General features: G+C 37.2%; 1 protein-coding gene across 1 annotated transcript in view; it reads left to right on the top strand.

Moving 5' to 3' along the window:
* Nucleotides 1-18,152, top strand: part of CNIH3 (cornichon family AMPA receptor auxiliary protein 3) — a 45,931-nt gene that overhangs the window by 13,609 nt on the left and 14,170 nt on the right. Inside the window, exons 2-3 of the mRNA XM_029965085.1 lie at nt 7,970-8,038; nt 10,605-10,652. Coding sequence (XP_029820945.1) covers nt 7,970-8,038; nt 10,605-10,652 — 117 coding nt within the window. The remainder of the gene's footprint in view (nt 1-7,969; nt 8,039-10,604; nt 10,653-18,152) is intronic.

Below are 18,152 nucleotides of genomic sequence, written 5' to 3'. Positions count from 1 at the left end.
TACAGAAAAATTAGAGTTGGTCTCTTGCCTCTGAAATGCCATCAGTGAAATGTATATTTATGCACAGTAGCATGGACCAACAGTGGAACTGACACTGTTATCCATGTTTCAAAAAAATTAGTAACCAAATGGTTCAGGTTCTCTTCTGAAAGAAAAAAAAACATGTTTTTTTAAGTTAGCTCAGGCAGAAGAATTGTTTCTACCACACTCCATGTAATTAAACTTAAGTAATGCATCTCTATGTACATGTGAGCTTTTTTCTGTTCAGAACAACGTGATATATTCACCAGTTTTGGTGCTAATTGAAAATGTGGTGGGTTTTCTTAGTGTTGGTAGCAACTCTTTGTGTTCCACGGAGGGTGAGTTGTGGGGTGTGCTTGATTCACAGAATACCACTACTTCCTGAAATGTTCCCCTCTACTGAATGCAGTAATGTAAGGTTTAAAAAAAAAAAAAAAGAAAAGAAAAAGAATCATGACAACAAAATGATGAAATCCTTTGGGGAGGGAAGGAAGCACGGCAGTCTGGACTTACCTTAAAAATTCCTCCTCCACTTGAGGTCTGTTTTGAAATGTGCTTTAGCTGCAGGAAGCAAAACTATTAGCCTATTTAGAAACAGGCTTTGTGCAGCTATATTAGCATCATCCCTCCTGCACAGCTTGCTGCTTGTCTTTCTTCTTGTAACAAAATGCAGTTTATATGTCTACAGATGATTTTTGTCTGGCTGGATTTCAGCTGGTCTAGACTGGAAGACAGTGAGTGGGTATAAAGTTGTGATACAAGCACAGGTAATCTTTGAACTCTCTGTTTGGGGAATCAGTGGAACATTTGTCTCTCTCCTGAAGGAGAGGGTTGACATCTCTCTATTGAAGGAGAGGGTTGATATCTCAGTTTCAGGATGACTGGGGAACATATTTCAGTGTCTGTGGTGAGCAAGTGAAGTCTGTGACCAGAATCCTGTTGTTAGCCAGTTAAACTGTTTCACCTTGCACTTGGATGAAATTATTTTTAAAAACCTGTTTCATAGCAGTTGTAGAAATCTGTCAATAGATGCTTGTCAAATCATCCTTCTGGAAACATTGTGTTCACAATAGAACTTTGCAGCTGCTGAGGTTTTTTAGGGGTTTTGTCAAAATTAATAACCTTAATTCTTTACAGTCAGAAAACAGGTTGCTTTTTCAAATTGTAGTCTGCAGTGTTGCAATAATAATAGTAACTGGTAACTCATGGAAATAGTAACTCAGAGCTGTGTACAAAATGGTTGTATTCCTGAAGATGAATTTCTGTCTCTTTAATGGCATGGGTGGAGTTTTTCATTCCTGTACTAAAAGGTGGACTTTTCAGGTGACTGCCAAATAGTTATTCTTAGTGGTTTCTCTTGCACATCTCTGCAGGCTTGGAAATCTGATTTGGTGTAGCTGATGCAGTAATACTGCTTTTGTCCATCTGTATAGGATTGGGGTTTTTTGTTTGTTTTGTTTAATTTTCACTTTATATATATATATATGTATAAAAAGTGAAAGTATAGTTTTTATTTACGTAGGGGAATACAGTGGTGTAACTATACCAGTTACACCACTGTAACTGTGTTACAGTGCAGACTGGTATAATTGTACCTCTGCATTTCTATAGGTAGATAGGAAATCCTTTTGAATCGTGTTTGCAGAATGGAGATGATGCAGTTTTGAACTTGCATATTGGAGTTTCTATTGGAAAAGTCTTCATATCTGGCTTAAATACTTAAGAAATTAAAATAAGATTTTCCTGATTAAGTTAGCCTAAGCTTCTAGTTAGAACCTAGAAAGTTTAAGTTGTGTTGGGCTAAATACAACATCCTTTTACAGTCAAAAGAATTTCAGTAAAAAAATGAAGACTGGGAGCTCAGGTGTATGTTTGTGCAGCCCTGGTTGGAGCCACAGGAACTTTGTTTGCTTTAGCAATGTGCTTGGGTTTCTATGTGGAGGGTTGTTTGATGGTGGCAGCATGTGAAATTCAAGCTAAGTAGAGCAAGGAAATGCCATACAATTGTTAGTGCGAAATCTGACAAATAGAAAAATGTTCTGCCCTTGAGTGACTTAAAACCATTTGCAATCTTAATCCAAAAGGGCTCTGCTTAAAGCAGTGCTCTGCTCTAGAGATGGACAACAGTGCAATGATCAGTGTACTGACAGTATTTGTTTCCCCTTACATTTTATATGATGCAGTAATCCAGAGGCTTTGGTTCTTCTGCCACTGATTCTGTAAGTAATTTAATTTCTTTGAGCTTCATTTTTTTCCCTTGTGTAAAAAAAATGGAAATTATATTTTCCTTGCGTTTGTTAAGACCTTCATTGCCTTGAAGGGAGATTTATAACTGCAAAGCATTGTTAGTTATTACTGTTTATTTTTATTAATATGTGGTGAATTAATAAGTGTAATATTCGGAACATTAAATACATTGGTAAGAGATAGGAGAATAAAGAAATACCATTAATCTCATTTTCTTCTCTGCTCTTTATTTGCTGTACTGTTAAGGTTCTCAAAAACCAGCATTTCAGATACACCGGTCTGGAAAGTTACCGTGTTACATGGTGAGGTATAATTGAAGCCAAGATTTAGACTTTTTTCCTTTATTAGTAGGAGATACTTAACAAAAGGATATAGGTAAGGAATAAAATATGATAAAAAGAATAACATTTTCTGGCTTTTGAGGCAGGTTGCCCATCCATTTGTACAATTTTGAATGATCTTTCATGCTTGATAGCATGAACCAGATGAATTCAATCAGAAGAGAAAGAGGAAAGAGGAACAACCATCTTGAATAAATGTTCGCCAACCAAATTTTCTGTTCAGATTCATTTCATATCATGATAAGAATTGGGTAGCAAAGATTGTTCTCTCAGTCTGTCACTTTGTTGATGTCACTTTTCTCTGCATCTCTCTGTGGGTTCCCCTTACTCCATCATGTCAAGGCAATGACTTATCTTCCATTTCAGGCACTTTTTCATTCATACCTGATTGAATCTCTCACATGTTTTGTCAGTTTTTGCATCTGCTTAACAAAATCCAGCAAAATAACTCACCCAGACTGCATCAGCATGGTTCAATTCATGGTTCAGACATGATTTCTCCAACACAGTAAATATGTCCATGGAGCAGTTGTTAGGCTGGCATGAAGTTTAGGAGGACAGCCTGCTCCTAAACCTGTCCACCTTCTGTCCATGTGCTGACTTGCAGACAGCCTATGAACTGCCAGTATGGGCACTGTGAAAGCTGCATCTGAGAGTGGAGGGGGAGACAAATTGTTTAAATGAACCATTAGAGACAGTTCCTTCAAGATGGGATTGTGGTGCATTGACGGGGTGGTGGCAAGGAAACATATGTTAAGTGTTACTGTTCTGGTCTGTGGTTAGTGTGGTTGTCATCAAGTTCTGTTTTATCTTAAGTTTTCTGAGATGCCAAGAAGCAATAATATCCAACTTCTTTGCTGTCACTGGTTTCACACCCACACCAACTTCACTGCCACCCTAAAACATCAGAGTCTCAATTAAAATATGTTTCTGTAAGAGCTCAGTGATTAAAAAAAAAGTATCTTCCCTAAAAATGAGATGTCATAGCTTGTTTCTAGCATTAAGTGAAGTTTTCAATTTGATTGGTACGTAAGCATAGGAAGAAAACAAAATTCAGGTTCAATCTTATGTGAATACTTCATTATTCAAAGCTGTTGCAGTCTGGAAAGATAAGCACAGAGAGTGCGGGTAATGAAAACAAATTTTATAAATATCATTGCAGTTGAAACATATTGTCATCACAATCTCGTTGATTCAGTATGTGTTCAAACTGGGGCAAACTCGTTGCTGACTTACATTTGGAGTTTTGAGGTTTGCAGATGGTGTGAATCAGAGACTGCAACCAGTATTTTTACAGACCTTTAGTTTTATTAGGTGGAAAACAACCACAAGTACACTTCTAGTACACTTCTATGAACAGGAAAAAGCATAGCTAGGGCAGTGGCAGAACAAACTTCCTGCAATAATTTGCAATGTGGATTCACAGGGAAAAGTCCTCAAGGCAGAAGGTAGTGCAATATCCATTGTCCATTCAACCCCAGCCTGTTTCTGCAGTAATTTTAAAAATTATTGCTAAACATGATGCACTTTTTTTCCCTCTGATATAGCTTTGCAAGCAAACAGATAACTTGGTGGTTTAGGTTTTTTTCCTTTGAGTTTCTAAATAAATATCAGATGGTCCTTATTCTCTGTCTATGAAGCCAATGTATAACATTAATGTTTACTAATAGAAATAAATTTCTCCTCTGTGTAAGATCAGTCCCTGGTACATGCTTCCAAAATGCTGAGTGCTTAGCTATTTGTTCAGCTTTATGACTAGAGGTTGGTCATTTTTCTTTGGAACAGTCTGCTTATAGTGTGGCCTTTCGAGAGATGGGGTTGCTGATGTCCCTGTGTGTATATATTTTGTAGTCTTAATTGTCACCCTGGATCAAATTAGATTGGATAACTGAAAAGATATTGAACACTTTATGAAATACATTCATTTACAAAGGTGAAATCATGACAATTCGTGTGGTGAAGTGCCCTGACTGGGATCTATTACACTGTTTGCCTGGAAATGAACTGCTCTGTCAAGATGCTGGTAAGTGTGGCGGTTTCTGAGGTGAAACAGCCCCTGAGCATATCCAGCTGCTGTCCCAGAGCATTCAGCAGCTCTGGGCAGTTGATGTGTGAGAAGCAGTAGCTGTACTGCATCCAGCTAAAATGTCAACAGGCAGCAGCTCGTTTCTCTAGCCTGTGGTCAGAACAGTGCACCTCCCGTGAAAGCATTGTGAAACACTTAGTGGAGGCAAGTAGTTTGTTATTTTTGGATGGAAAAATGGCACCTCCAGCCACACAATGTCCTAGGGCATTGAACTGCTACAGAAGATGAGTGATAATTGAAAGAGGAAGATGTTTCCTAATTAATTATGTAAACCCCACAGCAGTACAGCCCAGCCCAGCCGTATTTTCAGTAATGCGATATATATAATTTGTTGCCCAGTTACCAAATATGTTGTGAGCAACCAAAAATCATAAGAAGCTACAGCTCTGTTTCCGTTGTTTCTCAGTTGTGGTTTTAGAATTAGGACACCCAACACTGTGAGATTTAAACCAAAACAAAACAACACAAAACCAAAAACCCAACCAACCAACCAAAAAACCGGGAGAAAACGTGCCCCCAAAACACTTTGGGAGTTTATATTCCCTCTAATAGTGAGCCTGCTTTATGTTACACTTTCAAACTTTTCACTCTAACTGAGAAATAAGAAATAGGAATGTGTTTGTTCATAATTTAAAATAATGTCATTGCTAAATTTCCATTTCTGGAAATTTAACAACTTAAGACCTATTATGGAACTTCTTTGAAGTAGAATGATAAGAACCGAGGAGAATCTTTTTTTGTCAGCTACTTTCCAGAGAGACACCAAAACTTTTATTGAAGAAACTTTCTTCAAATCATATGTGCTTGATACCAGACCTCAGCCTCTCTTGGGTGTAACAGGACTGTCTCTTAACATTGTCATAATTTGCAGACATCTCAAAAGGTTCTGGGATTATTGTATTTACACTTACTGGTTACCATGAAAGCAATGTGATTAATACCTATCAGATCTGTGTCAAGGCACTTAGATATATGCAAGCATAACATAAATTAAGTGCCAGCAAATAAAGAGTAGGATTTGGGCTAGAGAGTTGGGAATGTTGGTAAAATAAATAAATAAACAGAGAAAGAAAAAAATAGGAAATCTAAATGTGTAGTATATTTGGGGCTAACCTCTTTTCCAAACTGTCATTTAGGATTTCTTCAAGACTTGCCTGCATTAGTTAAAGCTAGCTCAACAGAGCCCTGCCTTAACAGCTTTGTCTTTCAGAGCAGCCAAGTGAGGCTTTCCTGAACTTCTTGGAAGGAGTCTATCTTGTGATTTCAGTATTCAGGTTCCCCATAATGCTGTCTCAGACAGTCTTTCCTCACAGCATGAGTTGGATCTTGTACTGGCTGACATTTCATGATAAACTCCTGGCTGCTCTTACTGACTACCAGAAAGAAGACTCATCGCTACATTTACAGTGGAAAAAAACCTGTAACCACTGTACATTAATAAAAATAGCTGCCACTCAAAGCTCATAACAGTTTTCTTTCTTAAAGTTACATCTGTAAGTACCAGTGCAGTGAGGTAAAGAGAATTTAAGGGCATCCTAAAGTAAATCAGTGGTATAGCTATGAGAGACAGCTGTCTTACCTGTTACAGGGCCATCCTTCCCCCTTTCTGTCAGTGCTGTCAGTGCTGATATTGATATCCAGTTACAAAGAGGTACCCAATTACATGTGTGTCTGACTTGCATGGTTCTAACCCTCTTAGCAGTTGGTCCAGCTTAAAAATGTGAAGACCTGTTCAAGAAGTATTAATATAGAGGTGTCGTGAGCCTTATCCTTCACAAATGCACTCCAAGCCTCTAACAGTTTCTGTTATTTGCTCTTTTACCATTGCAGATCTAATTCCTAACTTGTAGAGCTACTGCATCCATGGGGAGAAATGTTTCACTTATAATCATGTTTTATAGTTCCCTTTGTGGTTTATTCTGCCACTTTGACTTGTCATAGTTGAATAAATTGAATTCTGTAGAGTGCTCTTGTAAATGCCACACTTTTGATTTTTAAATGTGCTTCAGTGTGATGAATGCAGCATTAGAGTGGGATGTGGAGTAGTGCTTAAATTTGTGGGTTGTAGCTTCTAGGTTTTATTCTCAAGCCTCTAGCCAGATTGTTATATAATTCATGGATAGGCCATTTTTAGGATCTCTGCTCCTTCATTCCATATCTGTAAAATGAATGTGTTTTACCTATGCAGCAGGTCTGTGTTGACACCCAGTTGGTTCTTTTTTGAACAGTTAGGCCCAGGCTGCTATAGCATGTTGTAGGATGGCTGTTGCACTCATATACTGATTACCCAACTGCTACCTTATACTTACATCATTTTTTTTATTGAGCACAGAGACTTTGGGTTGTAAATTATCTAAAAAGGAATCATTGTTTTAACATCTGTTTATGTGGTACCTGTCATAGTGAGCTTTCCTTCCTCGGGTGAAGCAAGAAAGAAGCAGAAGAAAAGGTATCACTAGAATACAAACATAAAGTTAAGAATGTGATTTGAGATCTGTGAATGGAATATGATGAGGATTACTACAGCTGTTTTCTTTCCAAGAAAACACTTTCAAATATTGTTATTTTTATAGGCACTTTTATCTGCCCTGCTTTAAAAGGACCAGTAATTGCAAGTGTGTCTTAATCCATCTGTTAATGGAGGAAACTGAAGGACTTGAGCAAAAAAACATCTCTCCGTTAATGAGGTCTGAAGTAAAATTCTAAAACCTGCCAGAATTTAGGAAGCGCATATTTGCTCTAGAATGGTTTACTATTTGAGGAATTTGTTTGTTAATGTATAGCAGCTTCATAACAGTAAAGCTGATACTAATTCAGACTTAATATCTGAAGTAGGTTTAATAACTAATAAAAATGGACTGTTTATGTATTAAACCTGGAGCAGCATAGCTGATCCACCTCTGTATTTTGGGTAGCTAATGACTTTCTCCTTCAAATTTGGAGATGTATTTGTTTGTGAAATAGTTTTATGGCATGTGGAAATTTGAGAAAAGAATTCTGGCTGATATGAAGGAAGAAAAATGAAAAGTAACAATGCTGAAAAGGCTGTAGATATGATTCTACAGAGTGACAGTTTAATGAGCTCTAGGTTTCATATGTAGGAGTATCCCATGTTTTGTTTTAGCTACTTAGTTCTGGAGGGAGTGTGTTGGAGAAGATATTTTCTCCGGAAAGTGAGGAAGGGAGGCAATGCATCTACCTAGTCTCTAAAGGAAAATAAGTGTTTGAGCGAGCATTCAGTACAATATTTGAAAAAAAAAAAAATGTTTTTCAGATAATTGCCTTTGATGAACTTCGGACAGACTTCAAGAGCCCAATCGATCAGTGCAACCCAGCCCACGCAGTGAGTACAACCAGTGGTTTGCTAAACAGCACCTGCTCAGGAAAGGGGGATGCACTGAGCTGTCAGTGAAGTCTGAGTGAAATTAATATAGAGTCTCTTGTGAAGTCAAGTGTGGTTTGGCAAATTGATTTACTGGGCCAGTCTTGGGAAGCCAGATGGTTACTTTTTATGCTAATTGCCTTCCTTTTTGCTGAAGGAGGCAGGGAAATAATTTGGAAATTCAAAAGCTGATGTGATGCTAATGCTTTCTTTTTTACCTTTTCGTGCTGTGGCACAAGTTTTCCTTTTTGAAATAATTTGCCTTCTCTGTGTTCAAGCATGGGATGACCACATTTTCCCATACTGCCTGTATCAATGATCCAAAAGCTTGAGTGGATGTGGTAAGAGGCATGTTCATGGACCTCTCTCTCCAATGGTAGGGCTCTAAGTGCTCCCATGCTTTAAGAGTAAATATCATATTCTGCTGCTTCTGCTATGGAAAAGTTTAAATATCACCCTGGGACTGTAAACTCACTTTTAACTAATGAACCAGAAATGCAACCTAGATTTAAGTATTTCAAAATTCCTCTGCTAATTAAAGCTGTAATCTAGGGTGATTTAGCTGACTACAGCTAAACATGTGTCAGTCTGTACTACCAGGACTGAGAGCAGAACTTTGCTCCCCATCATCTCACTGGGAATTACAATGACTACGACAGGTGCTGTATTTGATCTCTACAGAGTATCAAGTTATTGAATTGCCTGCAAATGATAACCAGATTCAGTACTTTGCCATTTAACCCTGTTTCATAACTCAGCAGAGGATTTGTGGTACTGCTTAGACCACTGATGATTTTAAGCATAAACTTTACGTGAATCTTAGAATAAGAAGGCTTTTTTTACAGTTCACTAGCACATAATCAAAGCATGAAAATAGAAGAAAGAAATTATGTGAAGAAATCCTATAGAGGACTTCAGTGGATATAAACTGGTTTTGAATTTACTGGATGTAATCTGATTTTGAATTCACTTTATCTGTTTTTACTTTCCATCTTGGGAACTGCACACAAGAAATGTGTATTTATTTGTACCAGGTATTTCTTATACATTTGTTCAAGTGTATTTTCCTTTTTCCCTCTGCATAGTTGTTTGTGCCCATATCCCTTTTATTTAGTGGGGTAGTTTTCTTTATTGCACTATAAGAGTGTCTGATGTTTACCCATGATGTTTACCCAATGTTTTCATGACAGAGGGTAGAGCCTTTTTGACAAGAGGGGGCTGAATTAAAGAGAAATCAGAGACAAAAACAAGGGCAGTACTGAGAATTTAATTCAAATTTCCTGGATTGCCCTCTGTTACCTATAGTTCAGAGACAGACTTCCTACTTCTCCAAGGCCAGCTGCAGTTAGGAATCTATTTAAAGGGAATTGAGAGGTCTATCTTTCTCTCTCCACTTACCTCCTTCTAAAGGCAAGAGAGCTTTCTGCAGCTTCACAGGCATGCCCACACACATCCATTCTCATGTTTGCAACTGTGAGTCTAACATTTCTGAGTCTCTTTTAGCTCAGAGACACCAAAAAGAGGCACGGTATTTTTCTGGTGCCTATCAAGTTGCCACTGCCACATTGTCTTTCCAAAATGATACTTTTTTAAAAAATGGCTTAAACTTGGGGACAGAAATGCAAAAGAGGCATTTCTTTGGAGAATAGAAATAAAACTCAAACTTGTGGTAAATTTAAAACATTTGAAAAGCAGAAAGCTTAGGGAGAGCTGGCTTCTTACATTGGTATAGTACAAAAAAGTTAATTGTTTGGAATATTTTTCCCATGTCTAAGTGAAAATATTATCAGATAGTCTTCTGAGGACAAAAAAACCACTCTGCCTTCTGCAGTGTAACCAACAGTAGAGAGTTCCACAATAACTTCAATGATAGGGTTATGCAGTGAAATTTGATTGTACTGGTTAGTTTCTCATTATGAGCCATTTAAAAAAAACCCTGTCTTTGATTTGTTTTCTTTCTGTGAGTTGAGCTTAAAGCATCTTTTGAGTCACAGTGCTTAATTGCAGTGATTTTCAGTATTTATGAATGCATCTGTCGTTTAAAGTGGCATTTCTAGGACAGTTCAAATATTTTTCACTAATGGGTTACATACTAATATCACATGTTGAGGCACCATCTTGGTGATAGAGGAAGAGCTGCCATACAAATGTCATAGTTTTGTTTCCCCATTCAGAATTATCTTGAAGCCAGATGTGGAGTACCTTAAGATGCAAAACCAAGTCTTGCACAAAGGCTGACTTAAAAAACATTTGCAGCCTCTGGCTCGAGGCTAACAGACTGGAATCCCCAGTTGATACTGTTACACCCAGTAACAGATGAAAAAATAACTTACTGGGACTCTGAAATGGGTAAATCACTTAGCTTGCTAGCAGTAGGTAGGAAGTGAATGCTGTCATTTCAGATTAACAACATATATTGCTTCACTGCGGCCATTAATTAAAACATTCACCCTTGTAATTGTAATATATTGTCTTAATTTGTAACACCAGCTAATCTCCTGCCTTTTCCCCCCCTTTTTCTTGGCAGAGAGAGCGGCTGAGAAATATTGAGCGGATTTGCTTCCTCCTGCGAAAGGTGAGCATGAACTAACCTAGGATTTGTGGAGTTCGTGAGAATTAAGTCCACCCAGTGGTGACGTGCATTTATTTTCTCTTTGATCCTCACACTCAGTTGATGAAAGGCTGGATTCTACAGAGGAGTGAAAGTCATGATGACTTTGTAAGGACGGAGTAAGACAAATTATAAAAGGTTGACATAATAGAGGATGTCTGGATAAGAACTGAACTTCAGAACATCAGCCCATTCGTTCCAGAACAACCCTTTTGAAGGTGGTGAATAGTTTTACAGTTGCAGCTTGAGGTTCTTTTTTATAGTCCTATAAAGCTGCTGATACTGTTGTAGTACAGGCTCTAAAAATACCCTTTTTTTGAAAAGTGACTTACTGTTTGATAAACTAAACATTTTTATTAGTTACATGTTTAATGTTTAAGGTTTTAGTTGATAGAATAGAAAGGTTGATGTAGTATGTATTTTAACTCAGTCAGGTACTGAGTGCCTCATTTCTGAGAGATTTCAAGGAGCTGATAATTTGTGGATTACTTATCTGTGGCTTCAAAAAACATTTTAATAGACAATCTTTGTTCTCCTGACTCTGTCCTATTAAAGTAAAAATAATCATAGTTCTAAACTATTTTATTCTGTACGTTCAAGTTTCTGTACATTGTGTTCTGCAGAGTAGTAATAAAGCCACCTAAATTATTCTACATTTTCACTTAAAAAGGTCATCACTGAAGTGTGGACTGCTGCCTGCATCCTAATCAAGCTAAGAACTGAATTGGTTTTAAGGTACTTAGAGGTTTTAGGAAACGCAGTGCTCGGGATTGGGGTGATCCAAAGGCACAACTGTGACTCTAAGCAGAATCTATGAGCTGTTATTCTCTGATCAGTCAGAACCTGAGTCATATCTGTTTAGCACCATTATGAGTTTGTGACTGTTAGGAACCGCATTTAAATACTTACTGAGCCTGTTTATGGCCCTTGGGATATGAAAATAAGAGAAAATACTTATCACCAATAGCTTTCCATTTTATCAAACAGGCAACCAGCCAGTTTCAAGCTGTGTCCCAGTTTCTTGGACATAAAGCAACTGTTGAGTGGTAATGTATTAATATATGTGAGCCCCATGGGAATGCCTTGCCTGCATCAGTGTTTAATTTTTATTGAGCCTCAGCCTCGTTGTGAACAGCAAAATGGAGCATTTTGGCTAATTGCAGACTCTGTATTCATAAGGGATTGCCTTGCTTCTGGTTCACTTAAATAGTTTGTTAATTCAGCCTCTTCTTCGAAGTTCTTTGGGGACAGATTTGTTTTAATTGAGAGATTAGATGCAAGAAGGGGAAGGTGCAGTAACTACAGAGATTTATAGTCTTCAAATCTGACAATCACTAAAAATAGCTGTAGTTTATGTCGTATAAAGGAGTCATTGTTGAGGAAAACTCTGGAAAAACAATAAAGAATTGAGTGTCAGCTATATTGATACATGACAATAGCAGTTAGGATGCTTCCAGCAAGCACTAAATATATCCCTCAATATAACTTTGTGTGGCTTTAGGGTTTGTTTCTCTTTCTATGAAACAACAGCATACCTGTTTTCCTATGTTTTGAAGACAAGTAATTCTTTTAGAGGACTTTGACATTAGGACTTAATTCTTAAGTTCTGATGTAAATTTGTTCTTTAAAAGGTTATAGGTAGGCTATAAAAGTATATTCATATATTTCATATATTTCATTATATACTGGTTTTACAAGGGGTCCTTGGAAATTATTAAATGAGCATACAATATGTCATATAAATCTGATCCCAGTGGGCGAAGATTTTCTTAACGATGGATTTTCATTTTTATCTCCAAAATACTTGAAAAAGTTTATTGCCAAACTGTGACTAGGTATGTGATATTTCACCAGATATTATATAACTTATTTCCACTTTTCAAAATAGAATGGAAGATTTAATTGTTCTACAGCCAGGCATTTTCTGATGTTTAGTTTGGGGAAAATGTTTCTATATAATTAAAACAAGTAGTGATTGTGTGAAGCAGATATATATGATGCTGATGTGTGTACATGCATGCACACAGGGGTCCTTTTTTTTATGGTGCTATAGAATTAGATAAGCCTAAGTTTTCTGGTTACTGAAGAATGATTATGTATGAAGAAGCTATGAACTTTGTATAGCCATGATCAAATCTCTTCTATTTTGCAATAAATGAGAAGAAGGCTTATTTTCTGAAGCCAGCACAAAGTGAAGTTCTCTCAGGATACAGGTATCTCATTTTATTCAGTGGTGTGTGTTGGAGGCTTAATAGCATAGATCTGTGTTCCTGTGCTGTAAACTGTTGAATATTCCATTATGTGCATGTTTGTTGTTTTACAAGTGTTAGATGGTTCACACAGAACACACACTAGTATTAGCAGATGCTGTGCAGCCTCTGTGCTATTCTTTTTTTTCCTAAATTACCTTTGTTTCTCTAAGGATGTGATTACAATGCTGTACAGAGGTACACAAACTAGCTGTGATGAGCTGCATTGGGCTAATGCAGTGCATGTAACAGAGGCACAGGCTTCTTGGGCTCATCAGCCTTGCTGAAGACTGTGATAGGTTTGGTGTACCTATGAGGTCTACCATGATTTTTATGATTAAATATTTTGGTGGGGCTGTTAAAATATGTTCAGTTAATGATGACAGCAATATTATATAATTGTAATTGCAGTTGTATTTCAAGAAATCTGTCTACAAGATTGATTCCTGATGGAGATACTTATTTTAGCACTAAAGACAATTAGGAATTTCCTAGATTAAAGCACAGTATATTTCATCAATCAACCACTGCAATATTATTACTTTACCTCTGAGGAAATTTAAATTAAATTTTGATTAGGTTATGCATCATAATTTTTGAATTAATTTGATAAATCCTTACTAAGGAGGAGAGTTGATTGAACTTCTTGCTCAGCAAAGACATTTGAGATTTCAGTTTGCTCATGCCAAGCACTGCTGAACAGTATAAGTGACCCTTCTCCAATTATCGGCAAATATTTGTTTTTAAGCTTCATTAAGCTAAAGTAAGAGTGATTTTTGAGCATCAGAACTGGAACTAGAACTTAACTGGGAAGAAGCTGACATAAATAAAAGACAGGAAGAAGTTGACATAAATAAAAGACAGACTTTTACCTATTTTCCTACTGTAGTGGAGCATTAGAGTTAAGTTATGCCTAAAATTCCTAAAACCACAAGTGTAAGAAAATATTGTCCTAGAGCTCAATTATTTTTCTTGATTTTATTTGGGGATTTTGGCAGGGTTTTTTGTAAGTCCTGAAGGGATGATTGGAAGAGAGCAGATTCAGCAAGAAATGTAGCCACAGGCAAGGTGACATTAATCTCGAAGATGTTCCAGATGAACTTGAACTGTCTTGAAAAATACAAACAAATACACAGACAAAAAACCCTGCAGGGACAACGTTTGAATAACCAAACTTGGCCAGTGTAGCACTCAGGTAGTAGCAGTAGCGTAGTAGATAATGAATCAGGAGCTGGGTTGTTTGAAACGTAACAAAACAAGCCAAACCTAAACAACTCTTCACCTAATCTTTTTTGAAGCAAGTTTTAATGTTTTAGTTAGGAAGCTGGGGGGTGCCAGTGCTTGGTCTGGTCTAGTACCTCTGTCACTGTGGTTTCCAGTGGAGCTGGATCTGCAGTAGTAATGGTGGAAATTTATTTTTTACTCATCAGTTCTGGTGTTTACCAAGTTCAATTCTGTTTTTTACTCCTCTGAAAAAATAAAATTAATGTTTATTTTAAATTTATATTCCATTGTGTATACTCTAATACACGTGACAGTTACGTTTTACTGTATTTACAGGTTTTGGTGAATAAGCAAAACCAATGTTACCTGAAAGAGCAATTATAGAAGACATTCTATTCAGACTGAGATAATGTAAATAAAATGTAAAACCTAGTGAGCATTATATATAATCCCAGACACCTGAGTGTCTGTACAGTTTTGTTTTGGTATGTTTCAATATGAAAATATTCTGTAAAAGAAAAGTGAAAATTACTTATATGTGTGCAAGTAACAGTAATTCAGAGACACAAGTAATCAGAAGCTTGAAGGGTTATGAGTTAACACCACAGGTTCAGCTGTAGACAGAGCATTCTAAGGATGAAGATTAGGCTTGATCCTGTGTCTATATCATGCATGTTTGTCAGCATAGAATGCACTCACTCAAAGCTTGGAAAAACCCCACAGTATGTTCAGTGAAACACTACTGAGCTCATTGGATCAGCTAACAGGGAACAAGTTGGCTTTTAGGCTTTTCCTTAATAGCAGAAGAAAAGGGTGTTATCTGAGTATAGAGTCTCTTTTTCTTTACATGTAGCTAAATATTACATGAAATCAACATTGTTAGAAAGTAGCCCTATCTTTCCTTCTTTATTCTTAGCTGACATTTTTTCCCTGCCTATTTTGGATGGAGGAGACTGACCAATGTGCACTAGAGTAATTGCCATATGAAATAATTTTTTTACTTGGACCTTGATACATTCCAAACCTTCCCCAACCAGTAGCCCCTACCAATCTCTGCATGCAGCAGGTGCAGTGGACATACTCCTTTGTGGAGTGTCGGGTGTCACAGCAGCTGGTTTCAATTGACTGATCATCTTCTTTTCATCTTGATAAATTTGCTGGTTATTACGGTGATCACTCTCTTTGTTGTTCTGCCTCATAGTCACTGGCAAGCCTGAAATAACGTGATGGATTTTAAGTGTCTGGTTTTGAATGTGTCTGTTGATTGCTTCGTTATGCATTTAGGGATTTATAAACGTGTGACGTTCTTTTACCCAATCTGCAGGCTGGTAGTCATTAGCAGAGTACTTCTGTAAGCCTACAGCATGGTTCACTAAAACACTTAACGTGAGGTTATATAAGCAAATATAGCAAATGTGATGCATAATCACAAGGAATTTTTGAAGTGGTGTACATCCATCCATATTGTAAGAAGGAATCATGCTTTCTCCGTGGGGCTGAGAAATCCCATAGGTGAAAACTACAGCAATAAGACAATTAGTTTGTTGTGAAACTGGGAATAGCAACAACAGTTTTACCTTTGTTGTGCTACACATTTTTTTTTGCAACCGCAGTAAAGATGTTTTAATTCCCCATTTAGTTGCACTTAAGAGAAGAAGAAAATGTCTCAGCGTAGCCACACTTAGAGGGATAAGTCTGCAGGGTTAATACATCCCTTGTTTCCTCCTAACTGATAGCGAACATTTAGTCTTCGAAGCTTAGGTGCTTATGGAAAACAGCACCTAAGAGGAAAACAGAATTTTTAGTGTAGTCATAAGGTATTTTTGAACTGTGGAAATAGCAGTGGTATTCTGCCTAGCAGGAGAAAGAGGCTGATGCTTCCAGAGTTCTGATAAACTGCTGCTGTAACAAAGATCACAAAGGGAACGAAAAATGGCACTGTGTGACATTTTTCCTGTTAATAGTGATTGTTACAATGATGGAGCACATGAACTTTGTCCACTCTCATTAGAGACCAAAGAGTTCATCATTGTTACTGGTTTCTCAGTACATGTCGTATTTCTTGATGTATCTAATGCTCTGTGTCTTTTCATACCTCATGAGTATGATGAAACTGCTGAGTTTTGACTAAGCTTCTGGGCAGCAGGAAAACTGTCAGGGGACCCTTCCTACAGAGTGTCTGGGAGCATAAGCCCTAATCAAGAGGCAGTGTGGATTACTTGTGAAGAGTGAATATAAAATTATGTGTATAGAAAACATACTGCAGGTACCCACGTGGTTATTCAGTGTCTCCCTGTGACTCAGTGCAATACAGAAAGTTGTACCCAAGCAGGCACTGCTTTGTATAAAAGGACTGAAATAAATACTATGTATTTTAAAGATTATTTTTATCATCTCAAATGCCTATTTTTCCCCCCTGCGATTTAGTGATCCAAAACAGAGTTGGTTTATAACAAAAAGCTTTCTGAATGTCCCTGGATTTAGGAAGGTTCAAATTCTAGTTTGACATTCATGCTTAGCATTCATCTCTAACATCAAACGACAACAAATGTGGCTGTGATAGCCCTCTGTGGGCACTCTCAGTCTCTCCTTGACACTGACAGCTTCAAGCAATCTCTGTTTATTGCTCTAAGATGAGAAATGTGTTGATATTCAAGGATATACCCATATGAAATAGGCCTGGATTTGAAGTTCTTATAATTTAGACACCATTGAGATAGAAACTAGTGCATCGTTAGTGGCTAAGACCAAATCTGACTGAATTTGTGTAGAAATTCCCAGTGAAAAGCACAGAATAAAGCACAAAGGTCAAACTGAGTAGAATGAGGGAAGAAATACAAGGCTTTTGATTAGACAGCTCGGCACATGTTTTCATAGCACTCCACTTGAGTTAATAATAGTTTACTCATTGGAAAATCATAATTTTCTTCCCTTTGGATTTAGACCTTACCAGGAGATGTCATGAAGGAAGGTGTCTGGTACACATTTCCAAAAAAGCTTTTGATTCCAAAAGTGCCTTTTGATTGGATCACATTAGATAGTTTCTTTCTATTAACTGGCCTGATAAACAATATGCATCTGAAACAGGTGTTCAGTAATCCTTTTTTTAGAGGCTTAAACATATGATCTGTTATTTGGACTACAGTGATATTCTGAATTAATATTATCAGATGAAAACTTCTCATTTTAGAAGTGCCTTAAGTAAAGTCAAAAGGGTGGTTTCAAGCTGTTCTTCTTGGAAGAAAATGTAATACAGGAGCAGCTCTGCTTTTGTTGTCTTTAGGTGGATGTTCTGTTGTCTTATGTTTTGCCACTTTTTGAATTTAACTTTTTTTTTTTGTTCTCTTAGTTGGATACTTTCGTCTTTTAAAGGTCATGCTGTGCTTCAGCCAGAGATTACTTTCAGCAAGACTTGGCTTTCCTTTTCTATAATGTTTGCATTAGTGTTTGCTGTTACATCAGTGCTTTCTGTCTCATGCAAGGAATAAAACCTTTTGTGCCAGATGCTACAAAAACCACATGGTAATAAATAGGAAGACCATTTGTTTGCATTCACAAGACACGTACACAACAGGAAAGAAGAGGTTGCACAGCTGATCTGATGAATCTTGTTTTTGGAGATCTTCTTAGTTTTCTTATTAGCAGGCATAGCTTGAATCTTTTATTTGTGATTGAAGCTAAAAATTTTTTTGCTGTTTTTGAGGGGTCTGATGTTTCATTGAGTTGATAATTGCATGTAGTCTTGAATCTCTACAGCAGCTGTTCAGATCCAGCCCAGTCTGGAGTCAAAGTACTGTGGTCCAATTGATGACTGTTGGGAGTAAAATTATCTGGTGTCGTATGCTTAGAGACTTGTGGTGCTTGCTCTACAGACATACTAATAAACATAGGCAACATGATGAGATAGATCTCTGTCAGCATCACAGTGAGTATGAGCTACACCCCTCTGCTATACATATGCACATGTAATTAGCTGCCAAGCTGCCTTAGA

This window comes from Manacus vitellinus, unplaced genomic scaffold (assembly GCF_001715985.3).
Source record: "Manacus vitellinus isolate BGI_N305 unplaced genomic scaffold, ASM171598v3 scaffold_8_pilon, whole genome shotgun sequence".
NCBI classification, from domain to species: Eukaryota; Metazoa; Chordata; class Aves; order Passeriformes; family Pipridae; genus Manacus; species Manacus vitellinus.
The sequence above is the reverse complement of the archived record's forward strand: the minus strand, read 5'-3'. Positions and strand labels throughout refer to the sequence as shown.